This window comes from Musca domestica, unplaced genomic scaffold (assembly GCF_030504385.1).
Source record: "Musca domestica strain aabys unplaced genomic scaffold, Musca_domestica.polishedcontigs.V.1.1 1, whole genome shotgun sequence".
In the NCBI taxonomy this organism is placed as follows: Eukaryota; Metazoa; Arthropoda; class Insecta; order Diptera; family Muscidae; genus Musca; species Musca domestica.
The window spans coordinates 45,055,714-45,082,887 of record NW_026712114.1 but is presented as its reverse complement, the minus strand read 5'-3'; the positions used below and the strand labels follow the sequence as shown (position 1 = coordinate 45,082,887).

At 34.7% G+C, this 27,174-nt stretch overlaps 2 protein-coding genes across 3 annotated transcripts in view; one reads left to right on the top strand and one right to left on the bottom strand.

Moving 5' to 3' along the window:
* The window catches only part of LOC101890894 (uncharacterized), a 167,661-nt gene that overhangs the window by 57,992 nt on the left and 82,495 nt on the right, over positions 1-27,174 (bottom strand). For both annotated transcript variants that reach the window (XM_059123442.1, XM_059123435.1), the window contains one exon: positions 16,012-16,062. The gene's annotated coding sequence lies outside the window, so the exon portion shown is untranslated. The remainder of the gene's footprint in view (positions 1-16,011; positions 16,063-27,174) is intronic.
* LOC131800606 (phosphate-regulating neutral endopeptidase PHEX-like) lies at positions 23,011-25,041 on the top strand. The gene has a single exon (XM_059118034.1). The coding sequence runs from the start codon at positions 23,011-23,013 to the stop codon at positions 25,039-25,041; it is 2,031 nt and encodes a 676-aa protein (XP_058974017.1).

Here is a 27,174-nt window from a genome sequence, read left to right as displayed (position 1 = left end):
CAGGCTCCAGCACTCTGCAAAAGTACAGAATATAACTGTCGGAAATCAAATTATTTGCAATTTTCTTGTTGCTGCTGTTGTGGTTGAACCCTTGATGAAAAAATGAAAAGAAAAGTTTTGTTGATATTTTTTCGCCAAAATTGCTTTTAGGTCCTTGAGTAATATACTATATAAAGAATGCAATATTTGATGGCAAATTGGAAAAAATGAAGAAGAAAAATACAAAAACGGTGTATCTTTTAATACAGTGTTAGCGGAATGAATAGGTACATAATTTCTTTAGAATGTGTCGTTTCGCAGAAATCAATATCAGGACATTATAAATCAAAGACTAAGACTGTTGTCTGAATATGGTTTTTTGGTTAAAGATATGAATTTTTTAAGAATGTTTTTTTTGAGGACTTACAGAAGAATAAACGTTGGTTTTTTAGGAATATTTTTCACGGGTTAGCAGATCAACAAGCGTGGATTTAAAAATTTCAACAGAATTATCAAAGGATCAAAAGAGGAGAATGAAGGATTAAATGGATTTAAAAAACAGCAATTAACAAACCCTTTGAAAACCAACAGAGCATTAAACGTCAATTTAAAAAAATATATTTTCAAGAACCAATCTATATATATATATATATATATATATATATATATATATATATATATATATATATATATATATATATATATATATATATATATATATATATATATATATATATATATATATATATATATATATAATAGAACCAATCTTTATATATTTTATATATATATAGAATCTTTTCCAAAAGGGCCAATCTTGGTGCGTAGGAGTTTCATAAGGTTGGGTTTTTAAAAATTCGTACTAAAAGGGAAACTAAAGAAAAACTAAAACAAGTAAGCAAAGGCTACAGTCGAGCGGGGCCGACCGTTGAATACCCTACAACACTATAATAAACGATACAGTTTATATAGGCAAGATACTCGAAAGAATTCCACAAGATATTGTGACAAATAATAAAAGAAAACCATCAGGTTTCGTTCTCTAATTTTCGAATAATAGCAACCTTAACTAATTTTCTCATTTCCAATTTATTGGTAGATGTTGCACTTAAATGGTCTTCCTAGATCTGGAACCAATATTTCCCAAAGACCTATAATCTCTCAGAAGTGGCAAAAGATTAACATTTATTATTGGTTTTTGACTGAAACGCATCTATATGAAATACAGACATTTGACTATATTCTTCAACGAAATAAGCGCTAATGAAATAGTCAGAAGTGTGTCTTTCCTGTATTTGTGAATTCTCCAAAAAGTCACTGGAATGGACATTTTCGTATTTTGACAAAAGTTGGCAAACTCCTTCACACATTGAATATTTTTGGATGGCCATCCAAAACTGCTTGACTTTTGCAATGTTCGGTAACCCCCTTTCAAATGTGCGTGAGGATCGGGCGATAATTACGACCTTCTGACAATTTTGCAGTTTTTTGGTCCATTTCAACCCCTAAATATATGGCGATCATCTCCAAAAAGAGTAGGCTTCTATTCTGACCCTCATCTGATCCCCATGCCAAATTTCGTTAGGATCGGGCCATAAATGCGATCTGTATATGATATCCTGATATCCTAACTACTTAGTTTTGTTAGCTATAGAAATATTACCAAATGTTTAATTCAAAATGAAAATATGCCAAAAATATGACAAAATGGAAAAAATATGAGAAAATTTTACAAAATCAATATTTTCATCTTTAGAGAGATATTTGTATGCATTTTTTAGACGTTTTTCTTTTCCTGCCAAGAGGCCATTCTGAATTAATGAGAACTGTCGAAATCAGTTCAACCGTTCTCGACATATAAGAGATCTTTCAAGCATATCTTCTTTGATAGACATATATATCGCATATATTTGCTATATATTCGATTTTTTGGATCTTAACATCAATGTAAAGATCAGAAGTAACCTTGTCATGGCTTTGTGATTTCGCCGGGATATAAAATATTCGCGGTTTAATGAAAATTTTAAAATTTTTTTTAACAAAAAAATATGGTCTATTTTACCCGCTAAATATTATCCGATGACCACCCAAATTGGTAGGCTTCTTCCCCGCCCTAAACTCTAGCTACATGCGAAATTCCGCGTCGATTGGTCTATAATTGCGACCTGTATAGCTACTGCAAAATCCGACATTTTTTCAGTATTTGGTCCATTTCAACCCCTAAACATTTGGCGATCATCTCCAAAAGAAATAGGGTTCTATTCTGACCCTAGCCCCACCTCCATTCTAAATTTCGTGAAGATCGGGCCATAATTGCGACCTGTAGAGTGATTACAAATTAACATGGACAGACGGACAGACGGACAGACGGACGGACGGACATACATAGCTAGATCGACTCAGCTCGACGAGCTAGGAAGATCCATATATACTTTCCTATGTGGGAAATCAATATTTCGTGGTGTTACATAATTTTTGGCCCAATCAAACTTATAATACCCCCAACACATAGTGTTGTAGGGTATAAAAAACCTATTGGACAAACGGAATGTACTTAGCAGGATAGGTGTACTAAAGGGTTTTTGGAAATCAAATGAAAATTACATTTGGTATGAGAATCAAGATTGGAAAGTAAGTGTGCGAGCAGTACTAAATGATACTAAATTTGGAAGAGTTTGGTTTAGTGCGAACGGATGATGCCGGAATTATGAAATTTTGTATTGGAGTCCCTGTTGGTGGTAGCTTTGTAATAAACAGGTGTTGGAGATGTGTGTTGCAAGTGCACAAGGAATACTAAATAATATTAAATTTGGTACAATTAGACATTGGCGGAACAGATTGTGTTTGAAATCTAAAATGTGGTATATAGCCTTAGCATACGATACCACGGAAATGTTAACCTTAATTGTACGAAAAGTACTGAATGGTACTACATCTAGTATTGGCATAGAGATAAAAAAACTGAAATTTGACATCTAGATTACTGATGGTATCTGTGTTTGAAATTTGGCGGTGGTTTGAAAGTGCGTCCTATATTTGTCAGAAAAGTACTAAATAGTACTAGATTTAATATTAGGTGAAGGGGTAGGTTTGAAATCCTCAAATGTAATATTGGCGTCTCTGTTGGTTTATGGAATTCACATATGGAGGTGGTTTTGAAAATTTGTACGAAAATTGTTCGAAAAGTACTAAGTAGTACTTAATTTGGTATTGAGTGAAGGGACAGCTGAAATTTGATATAGATGCCACTGTTGGCGTCTGTAGTTGTGAAATGAGTTGGTTTTGGATATGGGAACTAAAATTGTACTAAATGGAACTAAATTTAGCAATGGGGGAAATTACAGAGCTGAAATCCTGAAATTTGATATAACGGGGCTAAGATTTGGATATTTGGTTTTGAAAATGCATATTTTAATTGTATGTAAAGAGTTAAATGCTACTAAAGTTTTTATTCGGTAAAGGAAAATGTACATTGTTCATTTTGAGTATTAAAAGGAACGGGTGGAATAAATATAAATTATAAAGTGGACTTTTCGCTGACGAAATAACAAAACACCGAAGTTGCTGGTATACCAATAAAAAAGGCTCTAAGACCACTAGACTATGCACACTCATTTCGCCTCATCTAAAGGGAAACTATTCCGCCTGTCTATAGAGACTACCTGCGTTTCGTCTGTATAAACTCACTTCTGTCCATCTATAGAGGGACCCGTTCCAGATAGCATATGCAGACATTTATCATCCTTTCATAAAGATTCTCTTAAGGGAGTCTATAAACTCTCATTAAGGAGACTCTCTTCGAAAAAATACAATGTGAAGGTCAATTTTTAAGAAATTTGAAAGTCGTCTATAGATACTAGACTCCTTTCAGGATATGTATATACAAGGTTTCGGTTCCATAGAGATTCCCTTACATACGGCTATATAGTCTTTCGTTAAGGCGGCATCTCAAGGGAGTCCAAAATAATAACATTTGAGAGACTGCTTTCAACTCATCTTATCTGTTACTATAAAAACTACACTCACCTAAACTAATTGTGCTTAGTGTACAAATTTATATACAACCTTATGTACTTGTTTGTATCGTATTACGTTCTATGTTATTTACCTGCTGGGCTTTTGTGAAAACGCGAGATAGAGCAATGCGACAGAGCAGACTACAAGAAAACTTGATATAAAATTTAGCACAAGGTGTTTATTCTCTTTAGCTCTTTAGGGTTTTGAGGGGAGGAGTGGAAAAATTTTCATACGCAAGGAAAATTTGTTGGGTTTTTATGGTACACCCGAAGTACCCATTTACCTACAAATGGTTTCACCGTTAGTTTGTTGTCGTCGCTATTCTATCGACATTTGATGACAACGCTCTGTACAAAAAAGATACTCTTATCCTTTGGTGATTTGAGTACAAGAGCAGAGCACACAGCAGAGCACACACACACATTCACGTGTTATGACCTTGTAGCTTTGATTACATATTAAAACTGTTGACAAATGCAAATGGATATTGAAGCTGTTGCTGCTGCTGTTGGCCTCAAGTTTGAGAAAATTTACCTGTCTATTAATTTCTTAATAGAAAATCTTTTAAAATAAAAATTCTAAAATTTGTTTGCCATATTTCTAATTGAGTCCGCCGCAACCACATTTTGATGATAATTATCTATGCCAATATCGCACAAATACCTACACATTCATGCACGTATATGTGTACGTATGTGGGTGTAGGCCTATTTAAAGTTTTCCATGAAAATTGCCACATTTAAGTTTTTCAAAGCATTTCACATTGGGGTTAATTGATGTAAAAGCTTTGTGAAATGCATACCAACCGCAATGGGTTGTACCGCAGAAACCACGTTTAGAATATGGGTTTGAGTGCGTGTGTATGTCCATATTCTGAATTTGTGGCGTCATTTTTAGTTTCGATGCGGTGACATTCAAATTATGAAAAACACGTAGGCGATCCGCCGTTTTTAACTTAGGTTGGTTAGATGGAAGAAAAAATAATCATAGATAAAAATAAACTTTATTGATTTTAATCATTTCGAAAGAGATTTAAAGCATCTGATATGTATATAAACTAACTATGGAATATATTTTGAAACAAGGGAATAGAGCGTTTTGGAATGAAGCGAATGCGTTGTAGTACTGCGCCTACGTAAAATTTCACTGTTTACTTCAATAAATGTACCCTGTCCTGCTGGGGATAAATACACATTAGATGTGCGTCACTTCCCAACAAAACAGCATCAACACAGCTCTACCATTGGTAGTGATAACCACAAGTGATGCATATAAGCAAATGATTTTCTGCTACCTCATTTCAAAACACGTTATTGGTTCCAATATAAAAGAACGAATACGTTTAGAAAATGGATAATCAACGTAAGGTCGCAAACGAGGTAACAATTTCCACAGTAAATCAACAAATTATATCAGCAATCTGTCTCAGAAAAAATAAACCGTATATTTAGAATCCCAAAAGTTCATGTCCTTATCCTAATCTCTATGTCCAAGATCTTTTTATATAAAACCAAAATCTTCGTATATATCCAAAAATTCTTTCGTGTCCTGGGCTAAGTACTTACCGTAACATAAAATTTGTGTAAATCCTTCCATGATTAGTTCCAAAATCTTTCGCAGTGGAGCCAATATGAAATTACGAACAGCCAGTATAAGACCAGGAATGACCTAACATCTCCTAGGGTAAGTTAATAATTTATATTTATAATAATTCTGTCTTACAGTACTTATTCGGGGCTTTAATTGGTTAGTATTTATACATATCTCTAAGTCCATGCTCCTTGTAGAAACTTTACGTATCCTGTTTGAGGTGTCTATTAATATCCTTGAAATCCTCACTACAAAACACATGGTTGGAATCAGTATAAAAGGATGGAAATCTTTAGATATGGGACAGTCAATGCAAGAGCCTGAAAGTAATCAGTACTTATCCAGCTCTATCGGTAGAATCTCGCAGTAGAATCCTGACTTATCCTTAGAATACTTTCTATGTTGATTTGAAAGCTTTCTAAGACCTCTCAGGGTAGAATGCTTGAATGTCCTGACTGTAATACTTGTGGGGGTCTCTTGCAGTAAAATAATTAACTTATCCTTAGCTTAGCTGCTTGCATATCCCAGTTTCGGTAATCAATAAGTTCTCTCGCAGTAAAATCCTGATTTATCCTTAGAATACTTCTGCACACTTTTAAAGGTCTCTCGACGCTAAATCATTGCATATCCTGGGTGGTTACTTTTCTAGGTATCTTGGCGTAAAATTTTCCTTAGAAGTAGTATCCTGGCTTGAATATTCATTAAGGGAGCTCACAATATAATCTTGTGTATTCTGGCGTGAGTACTTCTTAAGGTATCTCTTACAGTGAAATCCTAAATTAAAATCCTTGCATATGAATGCTTCAGTTTTTAATAAGGGGTGTCACAGTAGAATCTTGGTATATCCTTGTTTAAGGTTACTAAATGATCTCGCATTGGAATCCATTTAGAATTCTCTCTATTCTACTATCAGAATCAGGGCTTGAGCATTTATTATAACATCTTGTTGAGTAATACTTTTATATCCGCAGGTTTCTCCCGTATCCTTGCTTGAGTACTTATTATATCTTCTGGTAAGGCTGGTTCGCCTTACAATCCTTGTATATGCCTGCATGGTATATCTTATTGAGGTATTTCTCCTTAGAAGCCAGTATACTTTTTAAGGTTTCTCCAAAAACATTTGCCATCTACGTGAGGGATTCGACCATTAAGCCAGTTCTATGGTGCCAGGATCAAAATTCGCTCGAATTCGAGCGGAAGTAATCCTCTGAGTAAAAGATGAATCAAGTTTACTGTATTTTTCAATTCCAGTCAAATAAGAGCGAGTAGGCTTTGCTCGTTTTCGAACGGACCTACTTGCTCAAAATCGAGCATATCAAACTCTTACTGAAAGCACTTTAAAATATTTTTTTATAAAACATGTTTTATAAAACATGTATATTTTCTCGTTCACAGCTACAAACGAAACAATATCAAAGTCGTCGCCAATATGTAAGAACAACGCTCGCTTGCAGTTTTTCTCCCAACCCTCTTCCCAACACACAGCGATATCAAAACCTGTTAACAAAATAATTGTTTTCGCTTGATTTTACTCTTAGAGTAAACTCTTACTCTATTTTGAGCATTTTTTCTCTTTTTTTTAAAGAGAGTGGGGAGTATATTTCGTATAAAACTTCTACACCTGGAACACTCCCGTTAGCTTTGGCATAAAATAGGAAATTACAATTATATTGCCACAATGTGGATTTATCTGAAAATAGTTACCAGTGTTTGTAGATTTTAATCGCCTAGGTAATTGAATATTTCATTTTCGTCAAACACAATTTTCAATATATTTGTTTATTTTTTGCTTAAAATGCTATTAATACCCTCAACACACTATGTGTTAGGAGGTATTATAAGTTTGAATGGAAAATAGGAAAGTATGTATGGATCTTCCTATCCCGCCGAGCTGAGTCGATCTAGCTATGTATGTCCGTCCGTCCGTCCGTCCGTCTGTCCATCTTAATTTGTAATCAATCTACAGGTCAAAATTATGGCCCGATTCTCATGAAATTGAAAATGGAGGTGGGGTTATGGTCAGAATAGATGCCTATTGCTTTTGGAGATGATCGCATAATATTTGGGGGTTGAAATGGACCAAAAACTGACAAATTTCCTGATTTTGCAGTAGCGCTAGAGGTCGCAATAATAGACCAATCGAAGCGGAGCATGGGGCTTGAGCTTAGGACAGGGCAGAAGCCTTGCAATTTTGATGGCCATCGGGTAATATTTAGTAGGTGAAATAGACCATAACATTTGTGTTAAATAAGAGTCAATATTCCATTTTGACAAATTTTGTCAATTCAGAATGCCCTCTTAGCATTAAAGAATAAAATCTAAAAAAATCACATGTTTTTTTTATTACCAGCAATAGACTTAAATACATTTTCATTGGCTGGGGAGCCTTTTTGTCCATATTTAGGGTATAAATATGGACAAAAAGGCTATGTGTTGGGGGTATTATAAGTTTGATTGGACCAGAATTTATGTAACACCTCGAAATATTGGTTTCCCACATAGGAAAGTATATATGGATCTTCCTAGCTCGCCGAGCTGAGTCGATCTAGCTATGTATGTCCGTCCGTCCGTCTGTCCGTCTGTCCATGTTAATTTGTAATCACGCTACAGGTCGCAATTATGGCCCGATTCTTACGAAATTTAGGGTCAGAATAGAAGCCTATTTCTTTTGGAGATGATCGCCAAATGTTTAGGGGTTGAAATGGACCAAAAACTGAAAAAATGTCGGATTTTGCAGTAGCTATACAGGTCGCAATTATAGACCAATCGACGCGGAACTTCGCATGTAGCTAGAGTTTAGGGCGGGGAAGAAGCCTACCATATCTTTTGTGTTGAAAAAAATTCAAAATTTTTCATTAAACCGCGAATATTTTAAATCCCGGCAAAATCACAAAGCCATGACAAAGTTACTTCTGATCTTTACATTGATGTTAAAATCCAACAAAACGGATATATAGCAAAATATGTGTGATATATATGTTTATCAAAGAAGATATGCTTGAAAGATATCTTATATGTCGAGAACGGCTGAACTGATTTCGACAGTTCTCATTAATTCAGAATGGCCTCTTGGCAGAAAAAAACAACGTCTAAAAAATCGCATAAAAATATCTCTCTAAAGATGAAAATATTGATTTTGTAAAATTTTCTCATATTTTTTTCAATTTTGTCACATTTTTGGCATATTTTCGTTTTGAATTAAACATTTGGTAATATTTCTACAGCTAACAAAACTAAGTAGTTAGGATATCAGGATATTATATATAGTTCGCATTTATGGCCAGATCTTAATTTAGCATGGGGATCAGATAGGGTCAGAATAGAAGCCTACTCTTTTTGGAGATGATCACCATACATTTAGGGGTTGAAATTCACCAAAAAAAAACTGCAAAATTGTCAGCAGGTCGTAATTATTGCCCGATCCTCACGCACATTTGAATGGGGGTTACCGGGCAGTGCAAAAGCCAAGCAGTTTTGGATGGCCATCCAAAAATATTCAATGTGTGAAATAGTTTGCCAACTTTTGTAGACAAAATACGAAAATGTCCATTCCAGTGACTTTTTGGAGAATTCACAAATAAAGGAAAGACGCACTTCTGACTATTTCGTTAACGCTGATTTCGTTGAAGAATATAGTCAAATGGCTGTATCTCATATAGATGCGTTTCAGTCAAAAACCAATAATAAATGTTAATCTTTTGCCACTTCTGAGAGATTATAGGTCTTTGGGAAATATTGGTTCCAGATCTAGGAAAACCATTTACGTGCAAAATCTACCAATAAATTGGAAATGAGCAAATTAGTTAAAGTTGCTACTATTCGAAAATTAGAGAACGAAACCTGATGGTTTTCTTTTATTATTTGTCACAATATCTTGTGGAATTCTTTCGAGTATCTCGCCTATATAAACTGTATCGTTTATTATAGTGTTGTAGGGTATTCAACGGTCGGCCCCGCTCGACTGTAGCCTTTGCTTACTTGTTTTTTTTATTACCAGCAATAGACTTAAATACATTTTCATTGGCTGGGGAGCCTCTTTGTCCATATTTTTTACATATGATTTCTAATGTTACTTTAAGATACACTATGTAATATTTTTAAGATGTTTTTTTTATTTTGGAGTACACTTTTGTAGTTTTTCGATAGTTGTGATACTTATTGGCCTAATGGTTTTTTCATCGCAACATATAAATAAATAAATGAAAATGAAATGAAATATAGATTTTGAAGTATTTGGTGACATTTTTTTAATTTTTCATATTTTTTTATCGCATGCGATTTTTTCAATTTGTCTTAAAATATGGAATTGTATATTTTGTAATATTTTTCACCGTACAACACAGGTTGGGGTTATTATATACAGATTGCAATTATAGTCCGATCCTCAAGAAAATTTTCGCAAGGGTAGGGTTAGGCTCAGAAGGGCTAGACCTAATCTTTTCAAAGATATCCGCAATATATTTGGGGGTTGAAATGGAACAACAATTAAAAATGTTCCCGATTTTGCAGCCAATATTACTTAAAGGCGATATCCGAAATATACAAAAGGCGAACTTCGGGTTTTTTATGCTGATTTCATTGATAAATATAGGCAGATAACGACATAATAAGGGGACCTTCTAACATATTGTAGTGTTGTAGGGTCTCGCATGGTCGGCCCCGCACGGCTATAGCTTTTATTTACTTGTTTAATATTTACATGACGCCCGGATCGAATACGCGAAAATTTAGTGTAACAGTGTATAATAAAGACTAATTTACCCTTCCCTCTTTAAGATCACTTACCCCATGTAATGTATGCACAAAGCAATGTTGGGTACAAGTCAAAACGGCGTCCAATTTGAGGTCAATTTTATTTTCATTAAGTACTCTTGGTATTGCGTTTGCATATTTGGCTCAAAGGTATTCAAATTGTCGTTTATAGTTTGCTTTTTTGCTCTTTGCCATTATGTCAAGCACTTAAACATAGTTGAAGTGAGCACTTAATTGTCGATTGCAATTGGTGGTGCATAACCCAACAAACTATGTGATGGCCATAATCGATGTTTGTCATTTAAACAATGAATATAATGAAAATTATAATTCGTTGCCATTCTATTCATTGGGTATTTTTGCTGTAGACCGCAAACACACTCTCATACACATAAGAATGAATTTCAAGTTAATACCACCACTTACAGACCAGCACAAATTGTCAATGGGTTTTAAGTAAGTTTTGTCTCGTCATCAGCACCTACTTCTACGTACCACTGATTACTAACGTTAAGTGTGACTCGCAGAACTCACGTTTATGTTCGAATATAAATAAGGTCTCATTATGACAATAATGTTTATTACTACCGAACGGATACTTAACAAAATTTACGAGTATGTATAAGTACATGTTTATTGAATTTGAGTGATGAAGATAAATGGGGGAAAAGAATAACAAATAACTGGACAAAGAAAAATAACAACATGAACTAGGTAATATAAAAACGTTTTGATTCCCTGCACCATGAGAGAATTTTTTGAGAATCGGACGGTAATTGTGACTTGAACATAATACTCCCAAAACATAGTGTTGCAAGGTGAATAAATATTATCAAAGACAAAATTCAATTTTGTAAGACAAATATATAAACCAGTAAAGAAAGTCCTAAAGTCGGGCGGGGCCGATTTTATGATACTCTACACCACTTTGCTAATTTAGTTGAGCTCCACTTAATATTAAAAAAATAATTAAAAGTTTTTATGGGAGAATTCAATCATACACGCTATGATTATAATTATAATTTAAAATTCAAAGGACTAAATATGCCGAAGCATTTGTATCTTTTAAATTCGGACTTGTATTGCCCATTTGGTGCGAAATTAATTTGAAATCGGATATAAATATATATGGGAACTATATCCAAATCTGAACCGATCTCGATAAAATTTGGCAAAGATATTTCTGAGCTGTATTTGATATATTTCCCTGAATATCTTTGTTACGGAGTGCATATTATGGCTGTGGGTAACAAATATAACAAATCGGTTGAACAGTTTATATGTGAGCTATAGCTATATCTGAACCGATCTTCACCAAATATGGCATACTACCTTCTAGACTAAATTCGGTCGTATGTGCCAAATTTCACCCCATTTGGACAAATATTAGACGTTTGGTGCACAATAAATGGTAAATCGAACGAAGTTATATATGGGAGCTATATCCAAATCTGAACCGATCTCGATAAAATTTAGCAAAGGTATTTCTGAGCTGCATTTGATATATTTCCCCAAATATTGTTGTTACAGAGTGCATATTACTGCTGCGGAGGACAAAAATAACAAATCGGATGAACAATATATATGGGAGCTATAGCTATATCTGAACCGATTTCGATAAAATTTGGCATACTTATTTTCAGGCCTAATTTGGTTGTATGTGCAAAATTCCATACTATTTGGACTGATATTACACGTTTGGTGCACAATAAAAGGCAAATCGGACGAAGATATATGGGAGCTATATCTAAATTTTTACCGATTATCTCCAATTTCAAAAGGGTTCGTCCTTGGGCCAAACAAATGTTGTTTGCAAAATTTCATCTCAATCGGATAATAAATGCGACCTGCATTTTGTTCACAAGAATACATGGACAGACGGACGGACGGACGGACGGACAGACGGACTGACATGCATAAATCAACTCAGAAAGTGATTCTATGCAGATCATCAAAAGGAACTGTGGGTCTATCTCGTTTCCTTTTGCCTGTTACAAACAAATGCACAAAGACATAATACCCTGACCACCTTGTGGTGTAGGGTATACCAATATACCAAAAATCGTATGCGATAAAAAATATGACAAAAACATTTAAAAAAATCCGTCCAGCCGTTCTTGAGATATAAGCGTTCTTACTAACATCCCCATCATTGATATACATACATATTTTACTATACATGCGATATCTTGAATTTCGCGTCGATTGGTCTATAATTGCATATCTATAGAGCAACTGTAAAATCAGGAAATTTTTCTGTTTTTGGTCCATTTCAACCCCTAAATAGTGTACGATCATTCCTAAAAACAATAGGCTTCTATTCAATTTCGTAAGCATCGGGCCATAATTCCGACCTGTAGAGTGATTACAAATTAACATGGACAGACGGACGGACATACATAGCTAGATCGACTCAGCTCGACGAGATAGGAAGATCTATATATACCTTCCTATGTGGGAAACCAATATTTCGAGATGTTACATAATTTTTGGCCCAATCAAACTTATAATGGTAGGGTATAAAAATTCCCAACTAGGCGGTTAAAAAATTACATTGTGTGACAACATGCATTTTTTTCAATAGTCAGGGGAGCAGCTCAGTTGTTTATGCAAGTAAGAGAGCTAAAAATAGGCGGTATATGTGTCGGAAAAAAATTTACATCAGTAACAAAGTAATCAAAATAAAGTGGATAAGGACCTACCTCTTCCACATTTGTATACCATCAGTCATATGGCTAGAGAGGATATAATATCATTTGATACGGCCAAAACGTGCCTCATCGGAATAACGATTTGTACCAAATCCGTTTCAGGACATTTTGAGTCGATCTAGCGGTGTCCGTCCGTCTGTCTGTTTGGCTGGTACTATAACTCTTGAAGGGGTTATCCGATTTTGTCCAAAGTTGGTACATCGTAAAATTATTATCAAACTATTCCTTCTGGAACCTTCCCACAAAAGGTCAAAGTTTTTTAATAACCAAAACGATTAAAGAAATTCGAAATAAGCATCCCGTTCTCTTTATATGTCATTCATCTCATTATTTCTACTAACACAAGATCTGCTGTGAATATGGAATATACCGGTCCACTCCTTCTGGTACCTACCCCACAATGGATCAAAATTTTGAATAACTTTGTAGCTTATAAAACTTGGAATTAACATCCGATTCATAACTTGCTATTTCTAACTGATCCTTTCATCTTCATTTGGGTTATTTTATTGTTCCACAAAACATAATTTTAAAAGAATTATGTCAAAGGCAAACATTTTCTTCATTAAATTTCACTTTAAGCCATCATAGAACAGAAATCTCTATGTCCATTATGTATGAGGAAAAAATATGCATCAGGTTAAAAAAAAAAAAAAACCGGAAAATCTTTTCTAATTTTTCGTTCAAATTTCAACCTTTTAAAATGATGCTTTGTAGGAGTATTTTGTATAAAAATACATCAGATACGGTTTTAACCCGTACTAATATCTCGTTTAAGGGCCGATTTTAATCATAATTAAAAAAAGAGCCAGAAAGACCATTTCAGTCACATGAGCGTTAAAATTTTCTGCCAAAATGATCCTGGAATTGTAACTTGTAATAATACCGGAGACACTAAATTACAAGGATTTCAAGGAATCTCAATTTGAAAATTCCCACAAATGTGGTAGAAAGGGAGGAAAAATACATCAGATACGGTTTTAACGCGTACTAATATCTCGTTTAAGGGCCGATTTTAATCATAATTAAAAAAAGAGCCAGAAAGACCATTTCAGTCGCATGAGCGTTAAAATTTTCTGCCAAAATGATCCTGGAATTGTAACTTGTAATAATACCGGAGACACTAAATTACAAGGATTTCAAGGAATCTCAATTTGAAAATTCCCACAAATGTGGTAGAAAGGGAGGAATTTGTCTTCTCTATTTTTAAGTTTCTTTGCGATATTTGCTACTATAAGCTCTACTTTCCTTAACTACAAAATTTTCCCGTAATTATTTTTTGTGTTACATAGTGTTATCTTCAATCTCACAATATCTATTAGACAAAAAATATGAAACAAGAAACCCAACCGAATACCCGTTCGTGGTGAACTAAGTACAGCATCGGCATTTGTTTATTAGCACTTGCTGGTTGTTTTCGTTTTTTTTTTAATTGAGAGACAAAAGAAAAACTCTAGAGTAGGAGGGGTAATTATGATCTGGATACCCTCAATTAGAGCTAAAGTGGCTAAAAGTTGTTTTGTAATGTGGCCGTCATCGTTGTTGTTGTTGCTTCTTTGGCATTTGTAACCACCAACCAACAAACAGCAGTTGGTCCAGTTGAATACTCAGCTGGAGCTGTAACATAGTAACGTAGAATACTTTATGAGGCCACTAAAGCAATTATTAAGCCCAGTTCTAGTAGGATAGTCTACTTTATCAGGCATGTCACAGAAGTTTTACGAAATCGATTTATTTCACCTTTTCCAAATCGTTACGATTTGCTTTTGCTTCTTCAGCACTCGTACGTTTTGACTAATCCGGAAAAAAAATCATTTCACATTTTTGAAATAAAAATATGGTAACTCCATGAAAAAAAGTCGTAAACAAATTATTGACAATTAAAAAAGGAGTTTAAATTGTTTTTTATAATATAAACACCAAAAGTAAAAATGCTAGGGGCTTCAATACTTGCTGTAATGGATGAAGAAATAAATCAGCGGTCTACTGAAAAAATTCGTCGCCGGACATTGAGGAACGCATCAGATCCTTTATCTCACTCAAATGCGGAGTAAGGATCCACCAGCAATGAGTTATTTTCAAATTTATTTTAATAATAATTTATTTCGAAAGATTTATAACTTATTATCGGCTAAATAAAGAAGCTTTTGTTTCAGTTTTGGAAAAATTTCTCCCCACCTCAAACGTTCCAATATACCGGCTATTATCCAGCTTGCAACAACGCTTAGGTTTTTGGCTACGGGTGCATTTCAAGGAGTTATAGGTAGAGATGTGGAGCTAAGCCTTGGGAGAAGTACAGTTTCTACAATTATGTGGAGAGTTATTAATGCATTTGAAGCTGAAATTTGTCCACATTGGATCAAATTAAGAATGTCTTCCGAAGAAAAAAGAAAGTCGAAATTGTACTTTTTTGAAAATTATGAAATTCCAGGAATTGTAGGATGCTTTGACGGAACTCACGTTAGAATGGTTAAACCTTCCGAAGACGAATCCCTTTTTTACATTTCTACACCTTCTTCTTCAACACATATGGCAATAATTCAACAATACAAGTCTGCCGTTCATTTCTGCATATTTTTTTGCGTTTTCATCATGGATTAGAAAAATAATAGATTTTTTATAAAATAAATTCCAAAAACATGTTCATTCTAAGAGAATTTGGTTAATACAATATTTTCTGTTAAATGTATGTGTCTTCTGTTTATTTTTTACGTTAAAATCACTAAACATTTCAATTTCACCCTGCTTTTTGAAAGTGATATCAAAACGCAAAATTTTTGCGTTTTCCGTTTTTTAGAGAAGCTAAAACCGTTTTCGTTTTCACTCTTGAACGATTTTACATTCTGTGACATGCCTGTATGTGTATTTTGTAGTTCTTTTTTACGCTACGAGCTTTTTAGTGGGTCGCTGAGAAATGGTTCTAATTTATATGTCAAATTAACTGAAATTTGCATAAATTTACCTGAGCACTTGGTTTAGTTGGCTGCGGCTTCACATCGTTTGTTTCGAGTGTCTGTAAAGGGGGGAAAAGAAAATGAAGATTTTATGGTTAATAAAAGAGTGACAGATATATTTTAAGATGACATAGTAAAGTTAATTTAAGTGAAATTTGGCACATTGGTATGTACATTTACCAGAATAGAAATTCGATTGCAGGAACTATGGAGGCCTACAAAGTTGTTTTTAATAAGTTTAAGAATTTCAAGGATTTTTAAACAGGATCTTGGTGTGAAGGAATGTTGATGAGGATCAGACTGAATAGCTAGAATATTCAAAAATGTTCTGCAGTGGCAATTATGGTTTTCATAATTTCATATTGCACTAACTTTAAAAATATTCTTAACAATGTAAATGTATTTTGCTGAAATGTTGGAATTGGGATGGAATTATGGCTTTGTGGATTTGTTTGTAGCATGCAGAAGGACTCGAAATAGATCCATAGCCCATTCTTGTGATCTCCATAAATCATATTCTGACTCGATTTATACATGCCCGCCTGTTCATGTAGGTTCACCTATATTGTTCAATTGAATTTTTTCAGAAATCATTTTTTTGGCTCAAGGACATCTGCAAAACACATCTGACCGTGTTCAGCCTAAAAGCAAGTACTTCAAATTTGGAAAAAATTAGATCAGCTATTGCTCCCCTGCACATATCACATATCACACCATACAATATCAGCCTAAATAGATTGGCTTTTGGCACATTCAACCGGATTTATCCTGGAAACAAGTAAGACATTTGGTTAAACTCGGTTGTCATACATCTATAGCTCCGATGTATATTTTTATACCTTCCACCATAGTATGGAGGGTATATTAAGTTTGTCATTCTGTTTGTAAGACCTCGAAATATACTTTTTAGACCCCACAAAGTATATATATTCTTGATCAGCATAAAATTCTATGTCGATCGATGTCGCCGTCTGATCGCCCGTGGAAATCACTCTAGCTTCCAAACGAAATGAAGTAGGTTAATAAAATTTTACTCAACTGTATATCATGTCTGCAGGACTTTTGGTATTGGGCCATGTAGGTCCACGTTTTGGTATAGCCCCCATATAACGGTACCTCTTGCCTATGTTACCTATGTTACCTATTTGCCGTATTTTGTTGATTTAAGCGACATTATTCACCGGAATTGCTTCAAATTTGGTATTTGAAGTTCGTAATGGATACTACAGCCTAAGACAGAAAATTGTCTGTGCATGTCCACGTCTTCATATAGCTCTCATATAATGGTACCTACCGATATTCGGGGTTTTGTTGATTTTAGCGATATTATTCACCAGAATTATTTCAAATTTAGTATTTGAATTTCGTAATGGATACTACAGCCTAGGACAGAGTATTGTCTGTGCAGGTTCACGTTTTGGTGTAGCTCCCATATAATGGTACTTTCCTATATTCAGTATTTTGATGATTTTAGCTACATTATTCACCGGAATTGTTTGAAATTTAGTATTTGAAGTTCACAATGGATACTACAGCCTATGACAGAAAGTCGTCTGTGCAGGTTCACGTTTTTGGTATAGCCCCCATATATCAGTACCTCCCTATATTCGGTATTTTGATGATTTTAGCTACATTATTCATTGTTGTGTTTTTTCAAGATTTGCATGTGAATATTGCAATGGCTTTTGACAAAAGCTTCTTATGCAGTTTCACGTCGTCGTATAGACCCTAATACAATGGCTACATTCAGAATTTTTAAGATTTTAACAGAATTTTTATTTTTTCGAAAATTGGCAAATTCGTTCCAAATGGTGGAGGGTATTCAGCTTAAAGCTATTTTACTTGTTCAATTGGTATGAGAGGTACAAATGCCAAGAATTTATAAATAACCTCTCGATTATTTCTTGTGGGTCTACGTGAAGTCCCTGGTTTATGCTGATAAACCAGCAACAATTGACGCCTTGGAGGCCAGCATTCTTCGTGTTATTCGTGACATACGGTCAGCTGTGCTCGAAAAAGTGGCAAAAATTGGACATCCAGAATGCACTTCGTCAAAAACAGCCGCGGTGCCCATATGCACGAAATCATTTTCAAATGTTAATGTCACGTATTAATCTTTCGAATTTGATTAAAATTTAATTTTTATACCCTACAACACTATGTGTTGGGGGTATTATAAGTTTGATTGGGCCAAAAATTATGTAACACCACGAAATATTGATTTCCCACATAGGAAAGTATATATGGATCTTCCTAGCTCGTCGAGCTGAGTCGATCTAGCTATGTATGTCCGTCCGTCCGTCTGTCCGTCTGTCCGTCTGTCCGTCTGTCCATGTTAATTTGTAATCACTCTACAGGTCGCAATTATGGCCCGATCTTCACGAAATTTAGAATGGAGGTGGGGCTAGGGTCAGAATAGAACCCTATTTCTTTTGGAGATGATCGCCAAATGTTTAGGGGTTGAAATGGACCAAATACTGAAAAAATGTCGGATTTTGCAGTAGCTATACAGGTCGCAATTATAGACCAATCGACGCGGAATTTCGCATGTAGCTAGAGTTTAGGGCGGGGAAGAAGCCTACCAATTTGGGTGGTCATCGGATAATATTTAGCGGGTAAAATAGACCATATTTTTTTGTTAAAAAAAATTTTAAAATTTTCATTAAACCGCGAATATTTTATATCCCGGCGAAATCACAAAGCCATGACAAGGTTACTTCTGATCTTTACATTGATGTTAAGATCCAAAAAATCGAATATATAGCAAATATATGCGATATATATGTCTATCAAAGAAGATATGCTTGAAAGATCTCTTATATGTCGAGAACGGTTGAACTGATTTCGACAGTTCTCATTAATTCAGAATGGCCTCTTGGCAGGAAAAGAAAAACGTCTAAAAAATGCATACAAATATCTCTCTAAAGATGAAAATATTGATTTTGTAAAATTTTCTCATATTTTTTCCATTTTGTCATATTTTTGGCATATTTTCATTTTGAATTAAACATTTGGTAATATTTCTATAGCTAACAAAACTAAGTAGTTAGGATATCAGGATATCATATACAGATCGCATTTATGGCCCGATCCTAACGAAATTTGGCATGGGGATCAGATGAGGGTCAGAATAGAAGCCTACTCTTTTTGGAGATGATCGCCATATATTTAGGGGTTGAAATGGACCAAAAAACTGCAAAATTGTCAGAAGGTCGTAATTATCGCCCGATCCTCACGCACATTTGAATGGGGATTACCGAACATTGCAAAAGTCAAGCAGTTTTGGATGGCCATCCAAAAATATTCAATGTGTGAAGGAGTTTGCCAACTTTTGTCAAAATACGAAAATGTCCATTCCAGTGACTTTTTGGAGAATTCACAAATACAGGAAAGACACACTTCTGACTATTTCATTAGCGCTTATTTCGTTGAAGAATATAGTCAAATGTCTGTATTTCATATAGATGCGTTTCAGTCAAAAACCAATAATAAATGTTAATCTTTTGCCACTTCTGAGAGATTATAGGTCTTTGGGAAATATTGGTTCCAGATCTAGGAAGACCATTTAAGTGCAACATCTACCAATAAATTGGAAATGAGAAAATTAGTTAAGGTTGCTATTATTCGAAAATTAGAGAACGAAACCTGATGGTTTTCTTTTATTATTTGTCACAATATCTTGTGGAATTCTTTCGAGTATCTTGCCTATATAAACTGTATCGTTTATTATAGTGTTGTAGGGTATTCAACGGTCGGCCCCGCTCGACTGTAGCCTTTGCTTACTTGTTTTGTACTAGTTTTTATAATTTCAAGTTCTATCGGGCTTAAATAAACACCTTTTATTAAAAACACATTTTAGAGTTGAAGCCGTACTTCATGTGAGTTTGTGCAAAATTCTCCTACAAAATATCATTTTATACGGATGACGTCAGAGACCAAAATATTCTTTTTCATATTTTCTATTTTTGGAAGAAAATAAATCTTTATTTGGTACCCTAATAAAGAATGGTATCAAGTTAAGCCAAATCGATTGGAAAATATGACCAGGCATCCGAAATAACTAAAATCTGGTTGTACCTTTATAGAAGAGATATACTAAACGCGAGTCCATATTGAATTTTTGGCGAGGACTTTTTATATAAAGAAACCAGTAAGGAAAGCTCAAAAGTCGGGCAGGGCCGACTATATGATACCCTACACCACTATGCATATTTAGTAAAGCTCTCGTAAAAAGGTTTATATAGGGCATTTCAGAGCTCTATGAGATATTTAGTACAAAACCAAAATCTATCTAATTCTATCGTGCATTTTACGAACTATAGCTATCTCTGAACCGAGTTTCTCCAAATTTAACGTGTTAGCTTCTAGACTGAACTCGGTCTTATGTACGAAAATTCAGGTGATTTGGGCTGATATTGACCATTTAGTGCACATTTAACACGAAATCGGATGAAGATATATATGGGAGGCATATCCAAATCGGAACAGATTTTAATAAAATTAAAATCAACTATTTTTGGGCTTTATCTGATATTTGGTACCAAATATCATTCCTGTGGAGTGCATATTACGCATGTGAGGGACTTAAATACCAAATCGGATGAAAGATATATATGGGAGCTATAGCTGTTTCTGAACCGATTTTCTCCAATTTGTTGTATTTGTTGTATTTGCTTTAAGGCTAATCTCGGTCACATGTGCCAAAATTCGGGCCATTTGGGCTGATATTGGCCATTTGGTGGTCAATTGACCCGAAATCGGATGAAAATATGTATGGGAGCTATATCTGAACCGAATTTTACTAAAATTGGTGTACTTGCTTCTAAGCTGGTTTCGGTCGGATTTGCCAAAATTGATGCTATTACGGCCATTTGGTGGTCAATCACCCGAAATCGGATGAAGATATATATGGGAGCTATATCCAAATTTGAACCGATTTCGATAAAATTTAAAATAGCTCCATCTAATACCTGGTACCAAATATCAAGATTGTGGAGTGAATATTACGAATGTAAGGGACTAAAACACTAAACCGGATGAAACTTATATATGGTTGCTATATCTATATCTGAACCGATTTTCACTAAATTTGATATACTTGCTTCAAGGCTGAATTTGGTCCGATGTACTCAAATTCAGTCTATTTGGACTTATATCGTCCATTTGGTGCACAATTAACCCGAAATCGGATGAAGATATATATGGGAGCTATATCCAAATCTGAACCGATTTCGATAAAATTACAAACAGCTATTTCTGGGCTGTATCTTATATCTGGTACCAAATATCATTCTTGTGGAGTGCATATTACGAATGTGAGAGGCTTAAACACCAAATCGGATAAAACATATATATGGTAGCTATAGCTGTTTCTGAACCGATTTTCTCCAAATTTGTTGTATTTGCTTTAAGGCTGATCTCGGTCACATGTGCCAAAATTCGGGCAATTTGGGTTGATATTGGCCATTTGGTGGTCAATTGACCCGAAATCGGATGAAGATATGTATGGGAGCTATATCCAAATCTGAACCGATTTCGATAAAAATTTAAAACAGCTATTTCCATGCTTCATCTAATACCTGGTACCAAATATCACGGTTGTGGAGTGCATAGTACGAATGTGAGGGACTTAAAGATCAAATCGGATGAAAGATATATATGGGAGCTATAGCTATATCTGAACCGATTTGATATACTTGCTTCTAGGCCGAACTCGGTAGGGTGTGCTAAAATTCAGGTAATTTGGACTGATAGTGGACATTTGGTGCACATTTAACCCAAAATCGGATGAAGATATATATGGGAGCTATATCTAAATTTGATCCGATTCTCACCAATTTCAATAGGGTTCGTCCTTGGGCCAAAAAAATATTATTTGTAAAATTTCATCTCAATCGGATAATAAATGCGACCTGCATTTTGTTCACAAGAATACATGGACAGACGGACGGACGGACAGACGGACTGACATGCATAAATCGACTCAGAATGTGATTCTATGAAGGTTCTCAAAAGTAACTATGGGTCTATCTCGTTTCCTTTTCCATGTTACAAACAAATGCACAAAGACATAATACCCTTACCACTATGTGGTGTAGGGTATAAAAAGGAATTAAGCCAATCTTAGGGATGTATTATTCCTTTATTCCTTTATTCATGAAAATATGAAAAGTTGTAAAAAATACTAGAAATCAAACGTAAAAAATAATGACGCTCACAACCCTCATAATGACGCTTACACAATTTTAAAGCGTTTTTTTTCTTAAAGTTAACTAAATCTTTCTTTAAAAGCTCTAAATATTTTGATATATACATAAAGTGAAGGAAGTAACCAATATACTCCAAACCCGACAAGTCGCAATATTTATATCATATTTATTTAGGTCCAAAAAGAAATGTACCATATTTGCCAATTTGAATAAACAAAACAGTAGTCAAAAATATGTTTAAATAATCGAACATTGGCTGTGGGTATACATCTGTCGGCAAAACCGACTGATACTTTTTAAATTGTTATTTTGCACAGTGTAATATAAGCTTTATGACCTTTGTTTCTTATGACCATACCCCACTGTATTTCTGTTTCATATTTGTTTGAATTATCATTTGTTTATGCGTTTTACAAGGGTCAACATTGATTTGTGCCATAGTTTCACTGCCAGCCTGCTCGAGCAGATAGATCTTTGTTTCAATTTCAATTTTTTGAGATACGGAAGAAGAACTATAAATGTGCTGATGATAATAATGAAATGAAAGTACAATAATAACAACAATGGACATTTGTAGTAAATACAAATTAAAACAAACACGAAACAGACAAACACAATAACAACAACAAAGAGAATTTTGATAAACTCAAAATGAAAAAAAAGATTAATAACGAGCGAACATAAAATCCACAGCCCATGAAGATGAAATGAAGTAGATTTCTCTTACAGAACTATTTTCAGATTAGTACAGCATTGGGAGTATCATCTTCTGGACACAGAAAAAAAGAACACAAAAATATGGTTTGTCATTGGATTTTAATAGTGTTTTTAATTAAACTTTTGGAGGTGGATTTTGCTACGGGTTCCGCCATAAATGTGAATAAATTCTATGAGAAATTAATCAAGGCAAATCTGAATGAATCGGTGGATCCATGTGAAAATTTCTATGAATATGCCTGTGGAAATTGGTATCGGAATTATGATGGTGGTAAAGCGGAATATATTGATATGCCGGGCTATATGGATTATAAGGTGAATCAACAATTTAAGGAGCTAATGGCCGGGGGAAATGATATGAAATGGAAAACTGGAGTGTATCAAAAAGCCAAGCAGTTATATGAAGGTTGTGAAAATGTGGAGCAATTGGTGTTGAATCAATTTCTGGCTGCAGTGGAAAGCGAAGTGGAAATGGAATGGCCCATATTTACTCTGGACAATGAAGAGAAATGGCTAAATGCCAGTAATTTTGATTGGCAGCGAGTTTTGGCGGTATTGAGAAGATATGGCTTGAATGGCATATTTCTAACCCAAAATGTAAATGTCAATCCACGTAATAGTTCTCAATACTTTTTGGAAATTTCCCAACATTATGAGGGCTCTTCTGTGCTGGAGCCCGACGATGTTGAGAATATTTTCATAAATTTCGGAATGGATCACAATGCAAGTCATAGTCTGACAAAGGAGATAATTGAATTCGAAACGACTCTCAGTAATTTGTCGAAAATTGTGTTTGTCAATGAAACTGAGAGCAGAAACTATGCTGATAATTTCCAACAAATGCATCTGGAAGAGCTGCAAGAGAGCATACCCGAAATTGATTGGATGAAATATTCCCAAATTGTTTTGAACACCACTACCACCACCAAGCCGGAGGATTTGAGCAATTTAACAATACAAACATTTGCTATAACTCCGAAATTTTTCTCCAACCTTAAGGAGTTGCTGGAGGGCTATTCCAACGAGACCATTGCCTATTATATAATGCTGAAATTTATGTATTATATAAATGATAATTTACCCTATGGCCGGCAAAGGAATTGTGTGAAATATATACGAAGCTATATGCCCGTTTTTATGAATTACCTATACGAAGAACAATTTTTCAAAAGCAAACGTTTGGAAGTGGAAAAAATTCTGGGTCGAATGTTCGATAATCTTAAGAAGTCCTTTGAATCCCTGGTCAAGGATAACCATTTAAAATTAAATACACAAGAACAAAATTTCATTCTAAAAGAACTGCACCATATGCAGTTGAAAATTGGTAACCTACCACGTAATTGTAGCGAGGAATTTGTTGAAAAGTTCTATGAAAAATTAAACGTAAATAGCAGTGATTTTGTTCAGACCCATTTGAATGTTTTGAGATTTATGAATGAGCTGCATTACCGCAACTTAGAAGCAAAGCCCACAGCTATTGCGGATAAAGTCTATCACTTGGACACCGCCTCGTTAAGCTCCTCATCGCCAGTGAAAATATTTGAAAATGCCATATTAGTGCCACATGGCTATCTGCAGTTGCCACTCTATGATACTCGCCTCCATCAACTTCATCAATATTCCCTGCTGGGCTTCATCATGGCCCATGAAATTATCCACGCCTACGACTTATTTCACATTATCTATGATCATGAGAGTAATTACGATTATCTTGGATCTAAGGTGGCCCATCATTTTACACCCCATCTAAAATGCTATTCGCACAGTGCCCGTTCAGATATTGCTTCGGAAAACATAGCCGATGTCTCAGGTCTGCGAGTGGCCTTTAACTACTATCAAACAATAATGGCCGATTCTAAAGATGAGATTGCTTTTCCTTTTCTCCGCCTCACCAAAGAACAATATTTCTTTGTTAACTCTGTGCAATTTCTCTGCGCTGATATATATAAAATTGCAGCATTGGGCTTGAATACCACCTCAGATTTGGCGCATGACATGCACGACAAGAGGGTGCAACAGAACTGGTCAAAATATGGGGAATTTTCGTTGGCCTTTAATTGTTCGCCTAAATCGAAGATGAGTCCACCCGAAGAATCTTGTCGGATATGGTGATAGTACTGGGGGTATTTTTTTTTTTCTTCTTAATATTTGTAATTATTATTAAGCCTTTTTATTTACAATAAAATACATCTATATATAATAAAGGTTGCATTGAGTTAGTAATTGATATTCTCTGGAATGAGTGAATCGATTTTGTATCTGCAAACATCATATAAAAGGTGACGTCAATATTAAGGCTTATATTTATGTATTACTACCTGTGTGATTAATTGCGAGCGCTACAACTATTTTAGGGAACACTGCATTCATTTCGAAACATGAAAATATTTCAGTTTGTGATAAATAATTGAACGAACGCCCAGGTGAAACAGATGAAGTGCTGTGAAGGGGTGAGATAAGGCTGGGTTTTTGGAACTATAAGTTTACTAAAAGTAAAACAATAAAATATGTAACATTTGTTATTGTGTGAACGGGTTCAGCTAAAATCTTTACATTTTGAATAAAAAATAAGTTTGGGAAGTAGGGTTGGGTAAGATTGTGAAGCTGGAATCTTGAAATGTTGGTATTGGAGTCACTGCACGACTGGTGGATGGGGTTGAAATAAAGAGGTGGTTTTGGAAGTACATAATAAAATAGTATGAAAAATACTAAATAGTATTATATTTGGTATTGGGGGAAAGAGTAGAGTTGAACATTGAAAAGTTGGTATTAGAATCACTTTTTGTTCACTGCGGTTGATATATGATATTTGTATTTGATTTGAAAACTGGTATGTGTATTTGGTGAAGGGATAGCCAATAAATTAATAGAGATTTGGAATGAGGATAGCATATATCAAGTTTTTTTTTAATTAGAGCTAAAAGTGTACTAAAAGTACTAAAAATGCCTAATTTCGTTTTACGTGAACAGATAGAGTTAACACTTTGACATTTATTATTAGAATTATCTTTTGGGAGAAGGTGTTTTCTATAAATTGGATATTGGAATTGTTAAAACTGTTATGAAAATAATTTACCTTGTAGAAAGCAGAGGCGTATCCGCTTTTGTCTAAATTTTGTACTTTTTGTACCCTACAACACTTTGTGTTGGGGGTATTATAAATTTGATTGGGCCAAAAATTATGTAACACCACGAAATATTCATTTCCCACTTAGGAAAGTATATATGTATCTTCCTAGCTCGCCGAGCTGAGTCGATCTAGCTATGTATGTCCGTCCGTCCGTCTGTCCGTCCGTCCATGTTAATTTCTAATCACGCTACAGGTCGCAATTATTGCCCGATCCTAACGAAATTTTGCACGAAGGTGGGGTTAGGATCAGAATAGAAGCCTATTTTTTTGGAGATGATCGCCAAATGTTTAGGGGTTGAAATGGACCAAATACTGAAAAAATTTCGGATTTTGCAGTAGCTATACAGGTCGCAATTATAGACCAATCGACGCGGAATTTCGTATGTAGCTAGAGTTTAGGGCGGGGAAGAAGCCTACCAATTTGGGTGGTCATCGGATAATATTTAGCGGGTAAAATAGACCATATCTTTTTTGTTGAAAAAATTCAAAATTTTTCATTGAACCGCGAATGTTTTAAATCCCGGCGAAATCACAAAGCCATGACAAGGTTACTTCTGATCTTTACATTGATGTTAACATCCAACAAATCGGATATATAGCAAAATATGTGCGATATATATGTCTATCAAAGAAGATATGCTTGAAAGATCTCATATATGTCGAGAACGGCTGAACTGATTTCGACAGTTCTCATTAATTCAGAATGGCCTCTTGGCAGGAAAGAAAAAACGTCTAAAAAATCGCATAAAAATATCTCTCTAAAGATGAAAATATTGATTTTGTAAAATTTTCTCATGTTTATTCAATTTTGTCATATTATTGGCATATTTTCATTTTGAATTAAACATTTGGTAATATTTCTACAACTAACAGAACTAAGTAGTTAGGATATCAGGATATCATATACAGATCGGATTTATGGCCCGATCCTAACGAAATTTTGCATGGGGATCAGATGAGGGTCAGAATAGAAGCCTACTCTTTTTGGAGATAATCGCCATATATTTAGGGGTTGAAATGGACCAAAAAAACTGCAACATTTTCAGCAGGTCGTAATTATTGCCCGATCCTCACGCATATTTGAATGGGGGTTACGGGCATTGCAAAAAGCCAAG